This window comes from Bombina bombina, chromosome 1, assembly GCF_027579735.1.
Source record: "Bombina bombina isolate aBomBom1 chromosome 1, aBomBom1.pri, whole genome shotgun sequence".
In the NCBI taxonomy this organism is placed as follows: Eukaryota; Metazoa; Chordata; class Amphibia; order Anura; family Bombinatoridae; genus Bombina; species Bombina bombina.
In genome coordinates, this window is record NC_069499.1 from 173,262,917 (window position 1) to 173,286,119 (window position 23,203).

General features: G+C 40.2%; 1 protein-coding gene across 1 annotated transcript in view; it reads right to left on the minus strand.

Annotated features, from left to right (window-relative positions):
- TTC6 (tetratricopeptide repeat domain 6) overlaps window positions 1-23,203 on the minus strand; it is a 430,156-nt gene that overhangs the window by 196,535 nt on the left and 210,418 nt on the right. The window contains exon 15 of the mRNA XM_053711337.1: window positions 18,234-18,383. Within this exon, the coding sequence (XP_053567312.1) occupies window positions 18,234-18,383 (150 nt within the window). The remainder of the gene's footprint in view (window positions 1-18,233; window positions 18,384-23,203) is intronic.

Sequence of the window (23,203 nt, forward strand, 5' to 3'; positions counted from 1 at the left end):
ATAGTACCCGTGAATTCTACCCTGGTACTCAATACAAGAGAACTCTCTCTATATTTATCCTCCATCCATGGGATCGAAGAAGACAGAGGTGAGATTCCGAATGGTCCACTCTTCGAAAAATTTCTTGGAGCCGTAGCTAGCCCAAACGGAAGTGCAATAAACTGGAAGTGCTGGTCCAGGAACGCAAACCTTAGGAACTGGAAGTGATCTTTGAGGATTGGTACATGAAGGGAGCATCCTTCAGATCTATCGTAGTCATTAACTGCCCTTCTTGAACGAGGGGAAGAATGGACCTTATTGTCTCCATCTTGAACGAGGGGACATTTAAAAACTTGTTTAAGCACTAAAGGTCCAGAATCGGACGGAAAGTTCCCTCCTTCTTTGGGACCACGAAAAGGTTTGAATAGTATCCCAAATCTCTCAATGTGTTAGACACCGGGACAAAAGCTCCTAAGAGGACAGATCCCGTACACACCCCAGAAAGGTTTCCCTACTTTTTGGTCAGGAAGACAGGAGAGAGAGGAGGAATCTGCCCTTGGGTGGCTGAGACTTGAAACACCGAGCTATGAGCTCCAGGACCCATGGATCCTGCATGTCCCTGAACCAAGCGACAGAAAAGAGCGTCAGTCTGCCCCCTGCACGATCCAGAAGAGGACTGGGTACTGCCCATTCATGCCTACTTAGACTCTGTGGACTTCCTCTGCTTGGATTTATTCCAGGAAATAAGAGTATGGGGAACAGCCCCCAAACAATGAGGCACAGGAACAAGGAGTCAGCCACCCCTTCAATGACAAATCTTGAAAAAGGAAAAGAGGCTCCAGTCTAGGCAGATCTATCTATCTATCTGCCCAGGCTGGAGCCTCTTTTCCTTTATCAAGATTTGTCATTGGAGGGGTGGCTGACATGCTCCTGTGCCTAATTGTTTGGGTGCTGTTCCCCATAATCTCATTTCCAGTGTGTTTCAGCCTCTGGAGGATACTTGCACTACAATGGCAGAAGGTAATCTAACTAATGAGAATGTTAATACCATTGGTCCTAATATGTTTGGCTATAATGAGGAAGCAGCTTTAATAATCAACTCCTATGTGGCCGGTAACAGAGACTTTCTCAAATTTGCCCCAGCTGAATTGAGCAGCAGACAGCTGGAGAAAGGCAGTAAAAAACAGATGATACTGGAACTCCATGCAATAACTCTCTCTGAGTATTTTAAAATGCATAGGATCCCCCCCGTGGTTTACGGATGTCTACTTGTCCTACATTATTTGCAGATCGCAAAGATTATTGTGATAAATTTGAAAGCATCATTAACAAATGCTCATTTGACATTATCATCTGGACGGTTTAATATGCTCAGAAAGAGATTGCTCTGTATAAAGACAAAGTTTCTGCTCAGAAAGGTCAATTAAAGGAATCCCTTCCCTCGGATGAGTATAATAAAACAACTGCTGGGATTGATAAATCGGTGGGGGCTTACCGTAAAGAGCTGGAGGCAAGAAAGAGAAGAAAATTTGCAAGGGACGAACAGGATTATATCAATGGAGCTGTTTACCGGTGGAGTCTATCTAGATCACAAGGAAGGGGAGGAGTTACACCCCGTGAGCAGACGCGACGTTGAGGCAGACAACACCAGACACTGGAGGATCCCTGCAGTGGTTCAGAGTCTTCTGTGAGTTTTTTAACGGAGGACTCCGACATCGAACACACAGTAAAGGCGAAAACATAGGAAGAGGACCGCCCATGTACATGAACCGGACCAGACGCCGCAGTGCACGAGGACACCAGAGAAGAAATCACAACTACTAAAGGTACAGGGTGATGATACATATGGGGGTGTGGGAGACTGCCAACAAGAACGGACTGTTGTAAAATGCAGCACCACAATAAAATCTCCCATTACTGTAAACTCTCCTATATCTATTGTACCTATACCGGACCGGATTATACTATCTTCTGGGGAAATGGGAGACTGCCACCAAGGACGAGTAAATGCAAAAACAAGCAATACTAAGAATAAGACTCTCCAATCTATGGACAGTACCATACTTGTTACACCTACACCAGAGCAGACTGACATACCACTTGACACTAATATTTATGGTACTACTGAGTGCACTGAGTCTGGACTTTCTTTACCTGATGATAATCTTGTTCACAATATTTCTAATCGTGTTTTGAGTTTGGAGGAGTTAACACTTCTCAATAAAGGTTTATAATTTTCAATTTTCAGTAATATTGATGAATTTGAGTTACAAAAAGATTTAAATAATTTTTTTAGAAAAATTAAATTAAAAGCATATTTTGGCACTAATACAGCACATCCAGCTATCACTAATATTACACATGACACTTTTAGCAACGCCACTTAATATGGTATCCAAAGTAAAAACATAATTTATGTAAGAACTTACCTGATAAATTAATTTCTTTCATATTGGCAAGAGTCCATGAGCTAGTGACGTATGGGATATACAATCCTACCAGGAGGGGCAAAGTTTCCCAAACCTCAAAATGCCTATAAATACACCCCTTACCACACCCACAATTCAGTTTAACGAATAGCCAAGAAGTGGGGTGATAAAGAAAGGAGTAGAAAGCATCAACAAAAGAAATTTGGAAATAATTGTGCTATATACTAAAAATCATAACCACCATAAAAAAGGTGGGCCTCATGGACTCTTGCCAATATGAAATAAATGAATTTATCAGGTAAGTTCTTACATAAATTATGTTTTCTTTCATGTAATTGGCAAGAGTCCATGAGCTAGTGACATATGGGATAGCAATACCCAAGATGTGGAACTCCACGCAAGAGTCACTAGAGAGGGAGGGACAAAATAAAAACAGCCATTTTCCGCGGAAAAAATTAATCCACAACCCAAAAAAATAAGTTTATTTTCATAAATGAAAGAAAAAAACTTAAATCAAAAGCAGAAGAATCAAACTGAAACAGCTGCCTGAAGAACTTTTCTACCAAAAACTGCTTCTGAAGAAGCGAATACATCAAAACGGTAGAATTTAGTAAATGTATGCAAAGAGGACCAAGCTGCCGCTTTGCAAATCTGATCAACTGAAGCTTCATTCTTAAAGGCCCACGAAGTGGAGACTGATCTAGTAGAATGAGCTGTAATTCTCTGAGGCGGGGCCTGACCCGACTCCAAATAAGCTTGATGAATCAAAAGTTTTAACTGAGAAGCCAAGGAAATAGCAGAAGCCTTCTGACCTTTCCTAGGACCAGAAAATAAAACAAATAGACTGGAAGTCTTCCTGAAATCTTTAGTTGTTTCCACATAATATTTCAAAGCTCTTACCACATCCAAAGAATGTAAGGATCTTTCCAAAGAATTCTTTGGATTAGGACACAAGGAAGGGACAACAATTTCTCTACTAATGTTGTTAGAATTCACAACCTTAGGTAAAAATTGAAAAGAAGTCCGCAAAACTGCCTTATCCTAATGAAAAATCAGAAAAGGAGACTCACAAGAAAGAGCAGATAGCTCAGAAACTCTTCTAGCAGAAGAGATAGCCAAAAGGAACAACACTTTCCAAGAAAGTAGTTTAATGTCCAAATAATGCATAGGCTCAAATGGAGGAGCCTGTAAAGCCTTCAAAACCAAATTAAGACTCCAAGTAGGAGAAATTGATTTAATGACAGGCTTAATACGAACTAAAGCCTGTACAAAACAGTAAATATCAGGAAGTATAGCGATCTTTCTGTGAAATAAAACAGAAAGAGCAGAGATTTGTCCTTTCAAGGAACTTGCAGACAAACTCTTATCCAAACCATCCTGAAGAAACTGTAAAATTCTAGGAATTCTAAAAGAATGCCAAGAGAATTTATGAGAAGAACACCATGAAATGTGTAAGTCTTCCAAACTCTAGAGAAAGATTTACGAGCTTGTAACATAGTATTAATCACTGAGTCAGAGAAACCTCTATGACTTAGTACTAAGCGTTCAATTTCCATACCTTCAAATTTAATGATTTGAGATCCTGATGGAAAAACGAACCTTGAGGCAGTAGGTCCGGCCTTAACGGAAGTGGCCAAGGTTGGCAACTGGACATCAGAACCAGATCCGCATACCAAAACCTGTGTGGCCATGCTGGAGCCACCAGCAACACAAACGATTGTTCCATGATGATTTTGGAGATCACTCTTGGAAGAAGAACTAGAGGCGGGAAAATGTAAGCAGGATGATAACACCAAGGAAGTGTCAGCGCATCCACTGCTTCCGCCTGAATATCCCTAGACCTGGACAGGTATCTGGGAAGTTTCTTGTTTAGATGAGAGGCCATGAGATCTATCTCTGGAAGACCCCACATATGAACAATCTGAGAAAACACATCTGGATGGAGCGACCACTCCCCTGGATGTAAAGTCTGACAGCTGAGATAATCCGCCTGCCAATTGTCTACACCTAGGATATGCACCGCAGAGATTAGACAGGAGCTGGATTCCACCCAAGCAAGTATCCGAGATACTTCTTTCATAGCTTGGGGACTGTGAGTCCCACCCTGATGATTGACATATGCCACTGTTGTGATATTGTCTGTCTGAAAACAAATGAACGGTTCTCTCTTTAACAGAGGCCAAAACTGAAGAGCTCTGAAAATTGCACAGAGTTCTAAAATATTTATTGGTAATCTCGCCTCTTGAGATTTCCAAACCCTTTGTGCTGTCAGAGATCCCCAAACAGCTCCCCAACCTGAAAATCGCATCTGTTGTGATCACAGTCCAGGTTGGCCGAACAAAAGAAGCCCCTTGAACTAAACAATGGTGATCTATCCACCACGTCAGAGAGTGTCGAACATTGGGATTTAAGGATATTAATTGTGATATATTTGTATAATCCCTGCACCATTGGTTCAGCATACAAAGCTGTAAAGGTCTCATGTGAAAACGAGCAAAGGGGATTGCGTCCGATGCTGCAGTCATGAGACCTAAAACTTCCATGCACATAGCCACTGAAGGGAATGACTGAGACTGAAGGTGCCGGCAGGATGCAACCAATTTTAAACATCTCTTGTCTGTTAGAGACAGAGTCATGGACACTGAATCTATCTGGAAGCCTAAAAAGGTGACCCTTGTCTGAGGAATCAAGAAACTTTTTGGTAAATTGATCCTCCAACCATGTTTCCGAAGAAACAACACTAGTTGATTCGTGTGATATTCTGCAGAACGTAAAGACTGAGCTAGTACCAAGATATCGTCCAAATAAGGAAACACCGCAATACCCTGCTCTCTGATTACAGAGAGTAGGGCACCTAGAACCTTTGAAAAGATTCTTGGAGCTGTTGCTAGGCCAAATGGAAAAGCAACAAATAGGTAATGCTTGTCTAGAAAAGAGAATCTCAGGAACTGATAATGTTCTAGATGAATCGGAATATGAAGGTATGCATCCTGCAAGTCTATTGTGGACATATAATGTCCTTGCTGAACAAAAGGCAGAATAGTCCTTATAGTCACCATCTTGAAAGTTGGTACTTTTACATAACGATTCAAAATTTTCAGATCCAGAACTGGTCTGAATACATTTTCCTTCTTTGGGACAATGAATAGATTTGAATAAAACCTCAAACCTTGTTCCTGAAAAGGAACTGGCATGATTACCCCTGAAGACTCCAGGTCTGAAACACACTTCAGGAAAGCCTGAGCTTTTACTGGATTTGCTGGGATACGTGAGAGAAAAAATCTTCTCACAGGAGGTCTTACTCTGAACCCTATTCGATACCCTTGAGAGACAATGCTCTGAATCCATTGATTTTGGACAGAATTTATCCAAATATCCTTGAAAAACCTTAATATGCCCCCTACCAGCTGAGCTGGAATGAGGGCCGCACCTTCATGCGGACTTAGGGGCTGACTTTGGTTTCTTAAATGGCTTGGATTTATTCCAATTTGAAGAAGGCTTCCAATTGGAAACAGATTCCTTGGGGGAAGGATTGGGTTTTTGTTCCTTAATTTGACGAAAGGAACGAAAACGGTTAGAAGCCTTAGATTTACCCTTAGGTTTTTTATCCTGAGGCAGAAAAATTCCTTTTCCCCCAGTAACAGTTGAAATAATAGAATCCAACTGAGAACCAAATAAATTATTACCTTGGAAAGAAATAGTAATCTAGATTTAGATGTCATATCAGATTTAAGCCACAAAGCTCTTCTAGCTAAAATAGCTAAAGACATGGATCTAACATCAATTTTGATAATATCAAAAATGGCATCACAAATAAAATGATTAGCATATTGCAGTAAGCGAATAATGCTAGATATGTCAGAATCCAATTCTTGTTGCGCTAAATTCTCCAACCAGAAAGTTGATGCAGCCGCAACATCAGCCAAAGTAATTGCAGGTCTGAGAAGATGACCTGAATATAAATAGGCTTTCTTTAGATAAGATTCAAGCTTCCTATCTAAAGGATCCTTAAAGGAAGTACTATCTTCCATAGGAATAGTGGTACGTTTAGCAAGAGTAGAAATAGCCCCATCAACTTTGGGGATTTTTTCCCAAAACTCAATAGAATTTGCTGGTAAAGGATACAATTTTTTAAACCTTGAAGAAGGAATAAAAGAACTACCTGGCTTATTTCATTCCTTAGAAATCATATCAGAAATAGCCTCAGGGATAGGAAAAACCCCTGGAGAAACCACAGGAGGTTTAAAAACAGCATTTAAACGTTTATTAGACTTAACGTCAAGAGGACTGGTTACCTCAATATCCAAAGTGATTAACACTTCTTATAATAAAGAACGCATATACTCTATTTTAAATAAATAAGTAGATTTGTCAGTGTCAATGTCCGAGGAAGGATCTTCTGTATCAGATAGATCCTCATCAGAGGAGGATAAATTATTATGTTGTTGGTCATTTGAAATTTCATCAACTGAATGAGAAGTTTTAAAAGACCTTTTACGTTTATTAGAAGGTGGAAATGCAGTCAAAGCCTTCTGGATAGAATCAGAAACAAATTCTTTAAAATTCATAGGTATATCATGTACATTAGAAGTTGAAGAAACTGCAACTGGCAATGTACTATTACTGATGGACACACTATCTGCATGAAAAAGTTTATCATGACAACTATTACAAATGACATTCGGAGAAATAATTTCCACAATCTTACAACAAATGCACTTAGCTTTGGTAGAACCGATGTCAGGCAGCAAAGTTCCAGCAGATACTTCTGAGGCAGGATCAGATTGAGACATCTTGCAAAATGTAAAAAGAAAAAACAACATATAAAGCAAAATTATCAATTTCCCTATATGACAGTTTCAGGAATGGGAAAAAATGCAAATAGCATAGCCCTCTGAAAGAGAAAAAGGCAAGAGGCAAACATCAATGGGGTATTAAAATAATGAAAAAGTTTGGCGCCAAGTATGACGCACAACATAACTGAAAACTTTTTTGGCGCCAATAATAACCGGAAATGACACACTCGTGTCACTAATGACGCAACCGTGTGTAAGGCTTTTGCGTCAACTATGACACCGGAAATGACGAAGTTGCGTCATAGACGTATTTTTCGCATCAAAAAAGTTCTCGCGCCAAGAATGACGCAATAAAGTCTAGCATTTGGCGCACCCGTGGGCCTAAAACCGCCCGCAATTTGCAAGAAAATAGTCAATTGAAAAAGAGACTAAACCCCAGGTAAGAAAAAAATTTCTTAAAAAATGTCCCCAAATATGAAACTGACAGTCTGCAGAAGGAAATACATGAACCTGACTCATGGCAAATATAAGTACAATACATATATTTAGAACTTTATATAAATGCATAAAGTGCCAAACCATAGCTGGGGTGTCTTAAGTAATAAAAAACATACTTACCAAAGGACACCCATCCACATATAGCAGATAGGCAAACCAGTACTGAAACAGTTATCAGTAAAGGTAATGGTAAATTGAGAGTATATCGTCAATCTGAAAAGGGAGGTAGGAGATGAATCTCTACGACCGATAACAGAGAACCTATGAAATAGACCCCCGTTAGGGAAATCACCATATTCAATAAGTGATACTCCCTTCACGTCCCTCTGACATTCGCTGTACTCTGAGAGGAATCGGGCTTCAACAATGCTGAGAAGCGCATATCAACTTAGAAATCTACTTCACCACCTCCATAGGAGGCAAAGTTTGTAAAACTGAATTGTGGGTGTGGTTAGGGGTGTATTTATAGGCATTTTGAGGTTTGGGAAACTTTGCCCCTCGTGGTAGGATTGAATATCCCATACGTCACTAGCTCATGTAGCTTTGGTGGAAAAAGATATTAAGAGAGCTCTACAAAGAGATAAAAAATATGGTACTGGCATACATAGCTACACATCCAGACATGATAAACAGGCACTTAATTCATTAAAGAATAATGCTAATATCACTATTAAGGAAGCTGATAAGGGGCGGCGCTATTGTCCTTATGAATAAAATAGACTATACACAAAAGATTCTAAACCAGCTTCATGACATACAGATCTATCAGAGATTAGACACAGATCCCACTTGTAAGATACAAAAATAAATTGAATGTATAGCTATGAGGGCATTGAAAAGAGGAGTAATAACGGAGACCTTCAGAAATAGCCTATTGGTGCAACATCCAATTAGGCCTGTTATATATATTTTACTGAAAATACACCAAAATGCCACTAGACCACCAGGCAGGCCGATTGTGGCTGGTATGGGGTCAGTTTTTTCGAAAATCACCATATTTCTTGATAAGGTTTTACAACCATCAGTGACTTAAATGACTTCGTATCTGAAGGATACTGGCGATTTGTTTAAAAAACTGACCAACATGGACTATGTGGGTGATAAATTTATTATCTATACCTTGGATGTATGCAGCCTATATACATCTATTAAACATGTGAGTGGAACGGCATCAGTACAAAGTCTATTGAGATCTGAGGGCCTTTATACTGAGGATCAAATTGGTTTTCTCATGGAATTGATTGATATTTTATATCAAAATTATTTTCTTTTTAAAGATACTTTTTATCAACAGAAACAGGGTACTGCTATGGGCTCCAATGTCACCCCTACATATGCTAATATATTCATGGGCAGCTGTGAGGAGCACTTTGTGCATACTCACAGACTGTTCATGCTCTATGGTGCCTCCTGGTGGAGGTATATAGATGATATTTTTGGCGTGTGGAGGGGTGACATTGAGAGCCTATTACCTTTTTTTTTTTCTTTTAACTATCTGCCCAGGCTGGAGCCTCTTTTCTTTTTACTGGATTTATTCCAGGACTGAGCCAGCTTCCAAGAGCTCTTGTTTTGCTCTGGCTTAGCGGAGGACTGCTGACATGGGCTTTATCAGAACGAAAAGAACGAAAATTGTCCCTTAGACTAGTTCATATTCTCTTGCAGTAGGAGGGCACCCTTGCCCCCTGTGACCGTGGAGATAATTCAGTCCAGGCCTGGACCAAACACAATCATTCCCTTAAAGGGGAGGGAAAGAAGTCTAGACTTAGAAGTCATATCCGCAGACCATGACTTCAGCCAGAGCCCAATGGGCCTGAACAGAAAAAGCTGAAGCCGTAGCATTCAGGCGAATAATCTGCTTATTAGCATCACAGATAAAAGAATTAGCAACCCTCAAGGCCCTAATTCTTTCCTGAATAACTTCGAGGGGACCCTCCCCCTCGATCAAATCCTGTAAGGAGTCGCACCAGTAGGTAGCTGCTCCAGCAACCGCAGCAACAGTCGCCGCCAGTTGAAACAAACATCTTTCTTAACAGAGTTTCCATCTTTTATCCATGGGCTCTCTAAACGAAGAGTTATCCTCAAGCGGGATAGTAGTTTAGCAAGGGTGAAGATAGCGCCATCCCCTTTAGGGACGGAACCTCACAACTCCATTGAGAGTCCAGGACCGTGAACAATTTGTTAAAGGGAGAAGAGGAGAAAAAGGAATCCAATCCTGTCCCATTCATTCTTAATAATGTTCGCCATCTAACAAGAGCAGGGAAGGATAAGGTACCACCCTGTCCTCAAACTCTATCCAATTTAGGAATCAAAGGTTCATTAGGCAATTTGGCCTCTGGAACCTCTGAATTCGCCAAAAAATTCCTTTAGAAGAAAGAGCAAATTCCTAAAACTAAAGTCTGGTTCCACCGAAAGCCGGAGGTTTAGAGACAGCAGACTCCGACCCAGAATGTTCATACTCTGAAGTCTCAGAAAGAACTTCATCCTTGGATAACCCTATCAGTTAAATCCAATAAATTATCTGATGTACTCTGGGAAGGAGTGCAATATGTAACTTTTTGCTTCCGCTTAGCAGGACGAAGTAAAGCATTAAAGATCGCAGACACCGCCGTCTGAACAGGGCAGTAACGTCTGGTGAAAAAAGAAAAAAGGCCCCCTCCAGATGGAGGATCAGCAATGCTACGGGAAACTGCATGTGTAGAGGGATAAAAATGTAGGGTATGCACCTCACTGGACGACAACTCCTCAGAGGTGGACGGCTCAGTGGTATCAAACATGTTTGATATTATAACATTATCAAAGCATATGGAACATAATTGAGAGGGTGGATCTAAGGCCTCCTCATAATATAAACAGGAATTACTCTTTAGGAATAGAAGGAGTACCCTCTAAAGTAACAGAATCCTCCATCGCTAGTGCAATAACCGGAGAACTATAGAAATAAAACAAACAATCTTATTTTATTAAAAAAAATGGCACCCTATACTCCAATGGCTGGGGCACTCACTACCTCCTATGACCCAGACAGTACAGAGATTTATGACACTTCTCTGATAGACACCCGGTCAGGAAAGAGGGAATGAATCACATGGTGCACAATGCAGGACCGTCCCTGCTAAGAGAAAAATCGCGCCAAGCTTGTAAGCTGCATAGCTCTCAAAGTGAAAGTGAAACCAGTATATTTCATAACATCTCACACATAAAAGCAGCATAAAATCAAATAAACATATACGATTATTCCCCACTGTTCTATAATCCCCCTCAGGAGATATTAACCCTTGATTATATACAGATAAAAGGAGTCACACTGTGACCCTGTCTTCTTGCCTTATCATACATGTATAAAAAAAATAAAACGATCTTACCAAAATCTATGCCGTGGAACAGTAACACGGCCCTTCAAATGCAGAGAGACTACTTTTCCATAACAAAACATAAACCAGTTTGCAAGCAGTTTCATAGGTGTTACAGTTGTAATTAGTATTTTTCAGTATTGCTAGTGGTTGAGGCCTGATAGGTATTGTGTTTTGTGCACCTCACACAATTACAAATGTTAACAAAACACTAGAAAATATAAGTGACGATACGCTCATGTTTATAACATGATCTAGCCTTTACAGCAAGAACTCTAGGCAACATTACAATTGTCTATGAATTAAGTCCAATGTCTAGTCTAGTCAAAATAAAACTTTTATTATTCAGATAGGACATGTAATTTTAATCAACTTTCCAATTTACTTTTATCATCATATTTGCTTTTTTCTCTTGGTATTCTTAGTTGAAACTAAACCTAGGCAGACTCATATGCTAATTTCTAAGCATTTGAGGGCTGCCTCTTATCACATACTTTTTAAATCTCTTTTCAACACAACGAGACAGAAAGTACACGTGGGCCATATAGATAACACTGTGTTCAGGCACAAAAACACAATTTATGCTTACCTGATAAATTTATTTCTCTTGTGGTGTATCCAGTCCACGGATCATCCATTACTTGTGGGATATTCTCCTTCCCAACAGGAAGTTGCAAGAGGACACCCACAGCAGAGCTGCTATATAGCTCCTCCCCTAACTGCCATATCCAGTCATTCGACCGAAACAAGCCGAGAAAGGAGAAACCATAGGGTGCAGTGGTGACTGTAGTTTAAATCTAAATTTTGACCTGCCTTAAACTGACAGGGTGGGCCGTGGACTGGATACACCTCAAGAGAAATACATTTATCAGGTAAGCATAAATTGTGTTTTCTCTTGTAAGGTGCATCCAGTCCACGGATCATCCATTACTTGTGGGATACCAATACCAAAGCTAAAGTACACGGATGAAGGGAGGGACAAGGCAGGTACTTAAACGGAAGGTACCACTGCCTGTAGAACCTTTCTCCCAAAAATAGCCTCAGAAGAAGCAAAAGTATCAAATTTGTAGAATTTTGAAAAAGTATGAAGCGAAGACCAAGTCGCCGCCTTGAAAATCTGTTCAACAGAAGCCTCATTTTTAAAGGCCCAAGTGGAAGCCACAGCTCTAGTAGAATGAGCTCCTTTCAGGAGGCTGCTGTCCAGCAGTCTCATAGGCTAAGCGTATTACGCTTCTTAGCCAAAAAGAAAGAGAGGTTGCCGAAGCCTTTTGACCTCTCCTCTGTCCAGAGTAAACAACAAACAAAGCAGATGTTTGACGAAAATCTTTAGTAGCTTGTAAGTAAAACTTTAAAACACGGACTACGTCCAGATTATGTAAAAGACGTTCCTTCTTGAAGAAGGATTAGGGCACAATGATGGAACAACAATCTCTTGATTGATATTCTTAGTAGATACCACCTTAGGCAAAAACCCAGGTTTTGTACGCAGAACTACCTTTTCTGCATGGATGATCAGATAAGGAGAATCACATTGTAAAGCAGATAACTCGGAGACTCTACGAGCCGAGGAAATAGCCATCAAAAAAAGAACTTTCCAAGATAAAAGTTTAATATCTATGGAATGAAGAGGTTCAAACGGAACCCCTTGAAGAACTTTAAGAACCAAGTTTAAGCTCCATGGAGGAGCAAGAGGTTTGAACACAGGCTTGATTCTAACCAAAGCCTGACAAAATGCCTGAACGTCTGGAACATCTGCCAGACACTTGTGCAAAAGAATAGACAGGGCAGAAATCTGTCCCTTTAAAGAACTAGCTGATAATCCTTTTTCCAAACCCTCTTGGAGAAAAGACAATATCCTGGGAATCCTAACCTTACTCCATGAGTAATTCTTGGATTCAAACCAATAAAGATATTTACGCCATATCTTATGGTAGATTTTCCTGGTGACAGGCTTTCTTGCCTGTATTAGGGTATCAATGACTGACTCGGAGAAGCCACGCTTTGATAAAATCAAGTGTTCAATCTCCAGGCAGTCAGTCTCAGAGAAATTAGATTTGGATGATTGAAAGGACCTTGTAGTAGAAGGTCTTGTCTCAAAGGCAGAGTCCAAGGTGGAAAGGATGACATGTCCACTAGGTCTGCATACCAGGTCCTGCGTGGCCACGCAGGTGCTATCAAGATCACCGATGCTCTCTCTTGTTTGATTTTGGCAATCAGTCGAGGGAGCAGAGGAAACGGTGGAAACACATAAGCCAGGTTGAAAGACCAAGGCGCTGCTAGAGCATCTATCAGCGTCGCTTCTGGGTCCCTGGACCTGGATCCGTAACAAGGAAGCTTGGCGTTCTGGTGAGATGCCATGAGATCCAGTTCTGGTTTGCCCCAACGATTAATCAATTGAGCAAACACCTCCGGATGGAGTTCCCACTCCCACGGATGAAAAGTCTGACGACTTAGAAAATCCGCCTCCCAGTTCTCTACACCTGGGATATGGATCGCTGAGAGGTGGCAAGAGTGTCTCTCTGCCCAGCGAATTATCTTGGAGACTTCTAACATCGCTAGGGAACTCCTTGTTCCCCCTTGATGTTTGATGTAAGCCACAGTCGTGATGTTGTCCGACTGAAATCTGATGAACCTCAGGGTTGATAACTGAGGCCAAGCTTGAAGAGCATTGAATATCGCTCTCAATTCCAGAATATTTACTGGAAGGAGTTTCTCCTCCTGAGTCCACGATCCCTGAGCCTTCAGGGAGTTCCAGACTGCACCCCAACCTAGAAGGCTGGCATCTGTCATTACAATTGTCCAATCTGGCCTGCGAAAGGTCATACCTTTGCACAGGTGGACCCGAGATAGCCACCAGAGAAGAGAATCTCTGGTCTCTTGATCCAGATTTAGTAGAGGGGACAAATCTGTGTAATCCCCATTCCACTGACTGAGCATGCATAGTTGCAGCGGTCTGAGATGTAGGCGCGCAAACGGAACTATGCCCATTGCCGCTACCATTAAGCCGATTACCTCCATGCACTGAGCCACCGAAGGGCGCGGAATAGAATGGAGAACACGGCAAGAATTTAGAAGTTTTGATAACCTGGACTCCGTCAGGTAATTTTCATTTCTACAGAATCTATCAGAGTCCCTAGGAAGGAGACTCTTGTGAGTGGGGATAGAGAACTCTTTTCCTCGTTCACTTTCCACCCGTGCGACCTCAGAAATGCCAGAACTATGTCCGTATGGGACTTGGCAATTTGGAAATTTGACACCTGTATCAGGATGTCGTCTAGATAAGGGGCCACTGCTATGCCCCGCGGCCTTAGGACCGCCAGAAGCGCCCCCAGAACCTTTGTAAAAATTCTTGGGGCTGTAGCTAACCCAAAGGGAAGAGCCACAAACTGGTAATGCCTGTCTAGAAAGGCAAACCTTAGGAACCGATGAAGATCTTTGTGTATCGGAATGTGAAGGTAAGCACCCTTTAGATCCACAGTAGTCATATATTGACCCTCCTGGATCATAGGTAGGATGGTCCGAATAGTTTCCATTTTGAATGATGGAACTCTGAGGAATTTGTTTAAGATCTTTAGATCCAAGATTGGTCTGAAGGTTCCCTCTTTTTTGGGAACCACAAACAGATTTGAGTAAAATCCCTGTCCCTGTTCCTCCTTTGGAACTGGATGGATCACTCCCATAACTAGGAGGTCTTGCACACAGTGTAAGAATGCCTCTTTCTTTATCTGGTTGACAGATAATCGTGAAAGGTGAAATCTCCCTTGTGGAGGAGAAGCCTTGAAGTCCAGAAGATACCCCTGAGATATAATCTCCAACGCCCAGGGATCCTGAACATCTCTTGCCCACGCCTGGGCGAAGAGAGAAAGTCTGCCCCCTACTAGATCCGTTACCGGATAGGGGACCATTCCTTCATGCTGTCTTAGAGGCAGCAGCAGGCTTTTTGGCCTGCTTGCCTTTGTTCCAGGACTGGTTAGGTTTCTAGGCCGTCTTGGACTGAGCAGAAGTTCCCTCTTGTTTTGTAGCAGAAGAAGTTGATGCTGCACTTGCCTTGAAGTTTCGAAAGGCACAAAAAATTAGACTGTTTGGCCCTAGATTTGGACCTGTCCTGAGGAAGGGCATGACCTTTACCTCCAGTAATGTCAGCAATAATCTCCTTCAAACCAGGCCCGAATAGGGTCTGCCCCTTGAAGGGAATGTTAAGTAGTTTAGACTTAAAAGTCACGTCAGCTGACCAAGATTTGAGCCAATTGCGCCTTACGCGCCTGGATGGCAAATCCAGAATTCTTAGCCGTTAGTTTAGTCAAATGAACAATGGCATCAGAAACAAAAGAATTAGCTAGCTTAAGTGCTCTAAGCTTGTTAAGTATGTCCTCCAAAGGAGTCGTTGTCTGTAAAGCCTCTTCCAGAGACTCAAACCAGAACGCTGCAGCAGCAGTGACAGGAGCAATGCATGCAAGGGGCTGCAGGATAAAACCTTGTTGAATAAACATTTTCTTAAGGTAACCCTCTAATTTTTTATCCATAGGATCTGAAAAAGCACAACTGTCCTCGACAGGGATAGTAGTACGCTTTGCTAAAGTAGAAACTGCTCCCTCCACCTTAGGGACCGTTTGCCATAAGTCCCGTGTGGTGGCGTCTATGGGAAACATTTTTCTAAAAATAGGGGGGGGGAGGTCTATCCCACTCTTTATTAATAATTTCTGTAAACATTTTAGGTATTGGAAAAACCTCAGTACACACCGGCACTGCAAAGTATTTATCCAGTCTACACCATTTCTCTGGCACTGCAATTGTGTCACAGTCATTCAGAGCAGCTAAAACCTCCCTAAGCAAAACACGGAGGTTCTCAAGCTTAATTTTGAAAGTAGAAATATCAGAATCAGGTTTCCCTGAGTCAGAGATATCACCCACAGACTGAAGCTCTCCTTCCTCAGCTTCTGCATATTGTGAGGCAGTATCAGACATGGCTCTTAAAGCGTCTGTATGCTCTGTATTACGCCTAACACCAGAGCTATCACGCTTTCCTCTAAATTCAGGTAGTCTGGCTTATACCGCTGACAGTGTATTATCCATGACTGCTGCCATGTCTTGTAAAGTAATCGCTATGGGCGTCCTTGATGTACTTGTACATTTGAGCGTAAGTCCCTTGAGCGGGAGTCAAAGGGTCTGACACGTGGAGAGAGTTAGTCGGCATAACTTCCCCCTCGTCAGAATCCTCTGGTGATAAATTTTTTAAAGATAAAAGCTGATCTTTATTGTTTAAAGTGAAATCAATACATTTAGTACACATTCTCATATGGGGTTCCACCATGGCTTTTAAACATAATGAACAAGGAGTTTCCTCTATGTCAGACATGTTTATACAGACTAGCAATGAGACTAGCAAGCTTGGAAAACATTTTAAATCAAGTTAACAAGCAAATATAAAAAACGGTACTGTGCCTTTAAGAGAAAAATTTTTGTCAATTCAAACGAAATTTTTACAGTGTATGTAATAGGTTAGTAGAGCATTGCACCCACTTGCAAATGGATGATTAACCCCTTAATGCAGAAACCGGATAAAAAAAACAAATTAAACGTTTTTTAAACAGTCACAACAACTGCCACAGCTCAGCTGTGGCCCTACCTTCCTCAATAAACGACTTTTGAAGCCTTTAGAGCCCTTCAGAGATGTCCTATAGCATGCAGGGGACTGCTGAGGGAAGCTGAATGTCTCTGTCTGTAATTTTAACTGCGCAAAAAAGCGCTAAAATAGGCCCCTCCCACTCATACTACAACAGTGGAAAGCCTCACGAAACTGTTTCTAGGCAAAAATCAAGCCAGCTATGTGGAAAAAACTAGGCCCCAATAAGTTTTATCACCAAAGCATATATAAAAACGATTAAACATGCCAGCAAACGTTTTATATTGCACATTTATAAGAGTATATATCTCTTATAGTAAGCCTGATACTAGTCGCTATTAAATCACTGTATTTACGCTTAACTTACATTAATCCGGTATCAGCAGCATTTTCTAGCAATTCCATCCCTAGAAAAACTTAAAACTGCACATACCTCATTGCAGGATAACCTGCACGCCATTCTCCCTCTGAAGTTACCTCACTCCTCAGACATATGTGAGAACGGCAGTGGATCTTAGTTACTTCTGCTAAGATCATAGAAAACGCAGGCAGATTCTTCTTCTAAATGCTGCCTGAGATAAAATAGTACAACTCCGGTACCATTTAAAAATAATAAACTTTTGATTGAAGACAAAACTAACTATATTTCACCACTTTCCTCTTACTACCTCCATCTTTGTTGAGAGTTGCAAGAGAATGACTGGATATGGCAGTTAGGGGAGGAGCTATATAGCAGCTCTGCTGTGGGTGTCCTCTTGCAACTTCCTGTTGGGAAGGAGAATATCCCACAAGTAATGGATGATCCGTGGACTGGATACACCTTACAAGAGAAAGGTTATTTAAGGTTTAGCACAACACAATGCTAAATAGAAGACAATAGACAATAAACAGTCACAGTCATGTGATCAGGGGGCTGGAAGAAGGTTCTTAGATACAAGGTAATCACAGAGGTAAAAAGTATATTAATATAACCGTGTTGGTTATGCAAAACTGGAGAATGGGTACTAAAGGGATTATCTATCTTTTAAAACAATAACAGTTCTATGGTAGACTGTCCCTTTAAGACACATTTTAGGCAGTAAAGTACCCTCTGGCTTTTGAGGAACGACTGAGCTGTTTTCCTTCTTATTCTCAAGTTTCATTATGAACATAAATAACCTGAATGGTGATATCACTCAAAGAAGGATGATGGAAAATAAGTAAACAAAATCATTTGAGAGATCAGATAATTTGATTAAAAACCCAAAGCAAAATCAAAAAGTAAGTCATGGAATTATTTTCTGAAAACTAAAAATCGCAACAATCCAAATAAAAGAGCACACTACAAACTGCATTCTGTACCGAGCACAGGTACAAAAACTTGTAAGAAAAATAAATATGTTGGCCATACCTGATTATGCAGCTGTATGTGTCTTTTTTTGAAGAAGGATATAATAGGCAAAAAAACTCATTCTGCATTTTCAAATCTTCTTATGTTGCTAAAATAAGGAGCTTACTAGACTTTGCTCATACATGAATGCTAGTTTGTCAGTGACATTAAACAAACAGTTAATATTACCTGGAAATAATCTGGGTTGATTTCTAGAGCTCGGTTGAAATCCTCCACACATTTTGACTGTTGAAGATGCATGCGACATAGCCCACGCTGCAAATATGCATCAAAATAACCAGAACGGTATTTTATTGCATTGGTAAATGCCTCAAGACCCTGTCAAGAGAATAATGTGATATAATTCTGAACAGAAAATGCTGTTTCTTATGTAATTTGCAGAAAAACTTTCTAATTCAGCATAGTCTAGATCAGGTCATTTTAAATTGTAAATGATTACGCACACATTTCTCTTTAATAGTTCTGTTGGACTTTGATTTACAAATTATTGGCTATTGTTTGGCAGCAGGTCTATTAATTTAACAACAAATTCATCAATTTAATTTTCATGCACACAACTAATAACAATTTCCAATACACATTTCATAATTTGATCTAGAGTACAATCTTATAATTAATTGTCTAATAATAAATAGTAATAATTACACTAAAGTAACTAATAATTAAACTTATAGATAAAGCAATTCTTTAATTAAAGTGATAACATATTCTGCACTGCTGGGTATACAGATTCTCATCACTTTGACTTAGGTGGAAACCTCCCAGAATGCTTCAGGACTTCTACACTACTCCCACAAATAATACATTATGGTAATTAAATTTTGTAGAGTAAAGCTAAAAAGTCTTATTTGGAGATAGAAAACATAAAACTATTGCCCCAGCAATCAAACAGACCAGGAAACAGACACACACAGGAAGTGGGGTCTAAATTTTATCAAAACAAAATAATATAATTTTGTCCCGTCAAAAGAAACAGATGGGAAAACCAGGATCATCATGGCCAGACAAAAGCCACAAGAACTATTCTCCTGTCTCACTTAATCTTTTAAATCCTATAATAGAGCATAAATATTGGAGGAAAATATATGAAATGCTTGGGGATTCCTTTCCGTGTCTACACTAGTAGCAGGTGAGCAAAACAATAAACAAAAAACATAATTTATGTAAGAACTTACCTGATAAATTGATTTCTTTCATATTAGCAAGAGTCCATGAGCTAGTGACATATGGGATATACATTCCTACCAGGAGGGGCAAAGTTTCCCAAACCTCAAAATGCCTATAAATACACCCCTCACCACACCCACAAATCAGTTTAACGAATAGCCAAGAAGTGGGGTGATAAGAAAAAAAGTGCGAAAGCATAAAAAACAAGGAATTGGAATAATTGTGCTTTATACAAAAAAATCATAACCACCACAAAAAAAGAGTGGGCCTCATGGACTCTTGCTAATATGAAAGAAATGAATTTATCAGGTAAGTTCTTACATAAATTGTGTTTTCTTTCATGTAATTAGCAAGAGTCCATGAGCTAGTGACGTATGGGATAATGACTACCCAAGATGTGGATCTTCCACGCAAGAGTCACTAGAGAGGGAGGGATAAAATAAAGACAGCCAATTCCTGCTGAAAAATAATCCACACCCAAAATAAAGTTTAAATCTTATAATGAAGAAAACTGAAATTATAAGCAGAAGAATCAAACTGAAACAGCTGCCTGAAGTATTTTTTCTACCAAAAACTGCTTCAGAAGAAGAATACACATCAAAATGGTAGAATTTAGAAAAAGTATGCAAAGAAGACCAAGTTGCCGCTTTGCAAATCTGATCAATCGAAGCTTCATTCCTAAACGCCCAGGAAGTAGAAACTGACCTAGTAGAATGAGCTGTAATCCTTTGAGGCGGAGATTTACCCGACTCGACATAAGCATGATGAGATAAAGATTTCAACCAAGATGCCAAAGAAATGGCAGAGGCCTTCTGACCTTTCCTAGAACCGGAAAAGATAACAAATAGACTAGAAGTCTTTCGGAAATTCTTAGTAGCTTCAACATAATATTTCAAAGCTCTAACGACATCCAAAGAATGCAATGATCTCTCCTTAGAATTCTTAGGATTAGGACATAATGAAGGAACCACAATTTCTCTACTAATGTTGTTAGAATTCACAACCTTAGGTAAAAATTTAAAAGAAGTTCGCAACACCGCCTTATCCTGATGAAAAATCAGAAAAGGAGACTCACAAGAAAAGAGCAGATAATTCAGAAACTCTTCTAGCAGAAGAGATGGCCAAAAGAAACAAAACTTTCCAAGAAAGTAATTTAATGTCCAGTGAATGCATAGGTTCAAACGGAGGAGCTTGAAGAGCCCCCAGAACCAAATTCAAACTCCAAGGAGGAGAAATTGACTTAAAAACAGGTTTTATACGAACCAAAGCTTGTATAAAAACAATGAATATCAGGAAGAATAGCAATCCTTCTGTGAAAAAGAACAGAAAGAGCAGAGATTTGTCCTTTCAAGGAACTTACAGACAAACCTTTATCCAAACCATCCTGAAGAAACTGTAAAATTCTTGGAATTCTAAAAGAATGCCAGGAAAAAAGAAGAGAAAGACACCAAGAAATGTAAGTCTTCCAGACTCGATAATATATCTTCCTAGATACAGATCTACGAGCCAGTAACATAGTATTAATCACAGAGTCAGAGAAACCTCTTTGACTAAGAATCAAGTGTTCAATCTTCATACCTTTAAATTTAAGGATTTGAGATCCTGATGGTAAAAAAGGACCTTGTGACAGAAGGTCTGGTCTTAACGGAAGAGTCCACGGTTGGCAAGAAGCCATGCGGACAAGATCCGCATACCAAAACCTGTGAGGCCATGCTGGAGCCACCAGCAGAACAAACGAGCATTCCTTCAGAATCTTGGAGATTTACTCTTGGAAGAAGAACTAGAGGCGGAAAGATATAGGCAGGATGATACTTCCAAGGAAGTGACAATGCATCCACTGCTTCCACCTGAGGATCCCTGGATCTGGACAGATACCTGGGAAGTTTCTTGTGTAGATGAGAAGCCATCAGATCTATTTCTGGAAGTCCCCACATTTGAACAATCTGAAGAAATACCTCTGGGAGAAGAGACCATTCGCCCGGATGTAACGTTTGGCGATTGAGATAATCCGCTTCCCAATTGTCTATACCTGGGATATGAACCGCAGAGATTAGACAGGAGCTGGATTCCGCCCATACCAGTATTCGAGATACTTCTTTCATAGCCAGAGGACTGTGAGTCCCTCCTTGATGATTGATATATGCCACAGTTGTGACATTGTCTGTCTGAAAACAAATGAACGATTCTCTCTTTAGAAGAGGCCATGACTGAAGAGCTCTGAAAATTGCACGGGTTCCAAAATATTGATTGGTAATCTCTCCTCCTGAGATTTCCCAAACCCCTTGTGCTGTCAGAAACCCCCATACAGCTCCCCAACCTGTCAGACTTGCATTTGTTGAGATCACAGTCTAGGTTGGAAGAAAAAAAGAAGCCCCCTGAACTAAACGATGGTGGTCTGTACCACGTCAGAGGGTGTCGAACAATCGGTTTTAAAGATAATAAATGAGATATCTTTGTATAATCCCGGCACCACTGGTTCAGCATACAGAGCTGAAGAGGTCGCATGTGAAAATGAGCAAAGGGGAACACGTCCAATGCAGCAGTCATAAGAACCTAGAATTTCCATGCATAAGGCTACCGAAGGGAATGATTGAGACTGAAGGTTTCGATAAGCTGAAACCAATTTCAGATGTCTCTAATCCAACAGAAACAGAGTCATGGACACTGAATCTATCCGGAAATCTAAAAAAGGTTCCTCTTGTCTGAGGAATCAACACATTTTTTGGTTAATTGATCCTCCAACCATGTTCTTGAAGAAACAACACTCATAAAAAGCTGGAAAGGATCTTTCCATTGAAAATGAGCAAAGGGAATTGAATCCAATGCTGTTAAAACTTCTATGCATATATAGCAACTGAAGGAAATAATAGAGACTAAAGGTACCGACAGACGGAACCCAATACAAATTGTCCCTTGTCTGATAGAGACAAAGATAGTGACATAAACCATCTGGAAACCTAAAAAAGGTGACCCTTGCGTGAGGAATCAACAGCTTTTGAAAAAAAAGATCCTCTGACTATGTCCTGAAGAGCAAGTGAAACATATGAGATTCCGCATCCACAGGAAATAATCTGAATGAAAACAGAAAAATGAAGAATATGCATTTATTGTATCTAATGAAAACAAATAATGCTATCAATGACCATAAAAAGGCAGAATAGTTTGAATAAAACTCCAAAACCCAGTTCCTAGAAAAAGAACCGGAAGAAATACCCCAGAAGATTCCAGGTCTGAGCAGCGCTTGAACCCCATGGGTACCCAGCCATGCTTCAACAGTATCCAAAATATATAGGACAGAAACACACTGAAAGAAAGTGTTAGCCTTACTGGAATAAAATCAAAGAAATTTGGACAGAATAGAACCAAATAAATTTCAAAGAAGTCTTAACCTGCCCCTTACCAGCCAAGCTGGAATACGGCACGTACATCGCAATATTAGGGAGCTGATTTCGAACCCCAATTATAAACATGTTACTTGGGAAAGAACTCAGGAATTCGTTCCTTAATAAGAACAACCAAACTAGTATAAGCTTAAAGTTTAGTCTTAGAACTCAATCTTGAAGCCCATAGTAACAGTTAAGAATTGAATCCAATTATAATTGATTATCTTAGAACAAAAGAAATATGGAATTTCTTTTTTTTTTTTTTTTAAATCACAAAAACAGAATTTATGTTTACCTGATAAATTACTTTCTCCAACGGTGTGTCCGGTCCACGGCGTCATCCTTACTTGTGGGATATTCTCTTCCCCAACAGGAAATGGCAAAGAGCCCAGCAAAGCTGGTCACATGATCCCTCCTAGGCTCCGCCTTCCCCAGTCATTCGACCGACGTAAAGGAGGAATATTTGCATAGGAGAAATCATATGATACCGTGGTGACTGTAGTTAGAGAAAATAAATCATCAGACCTGATTAAAAAACCAGGGCGGGCCGTGGACCGGACACACCGTTGGAGAAAGTAATTTATCAGT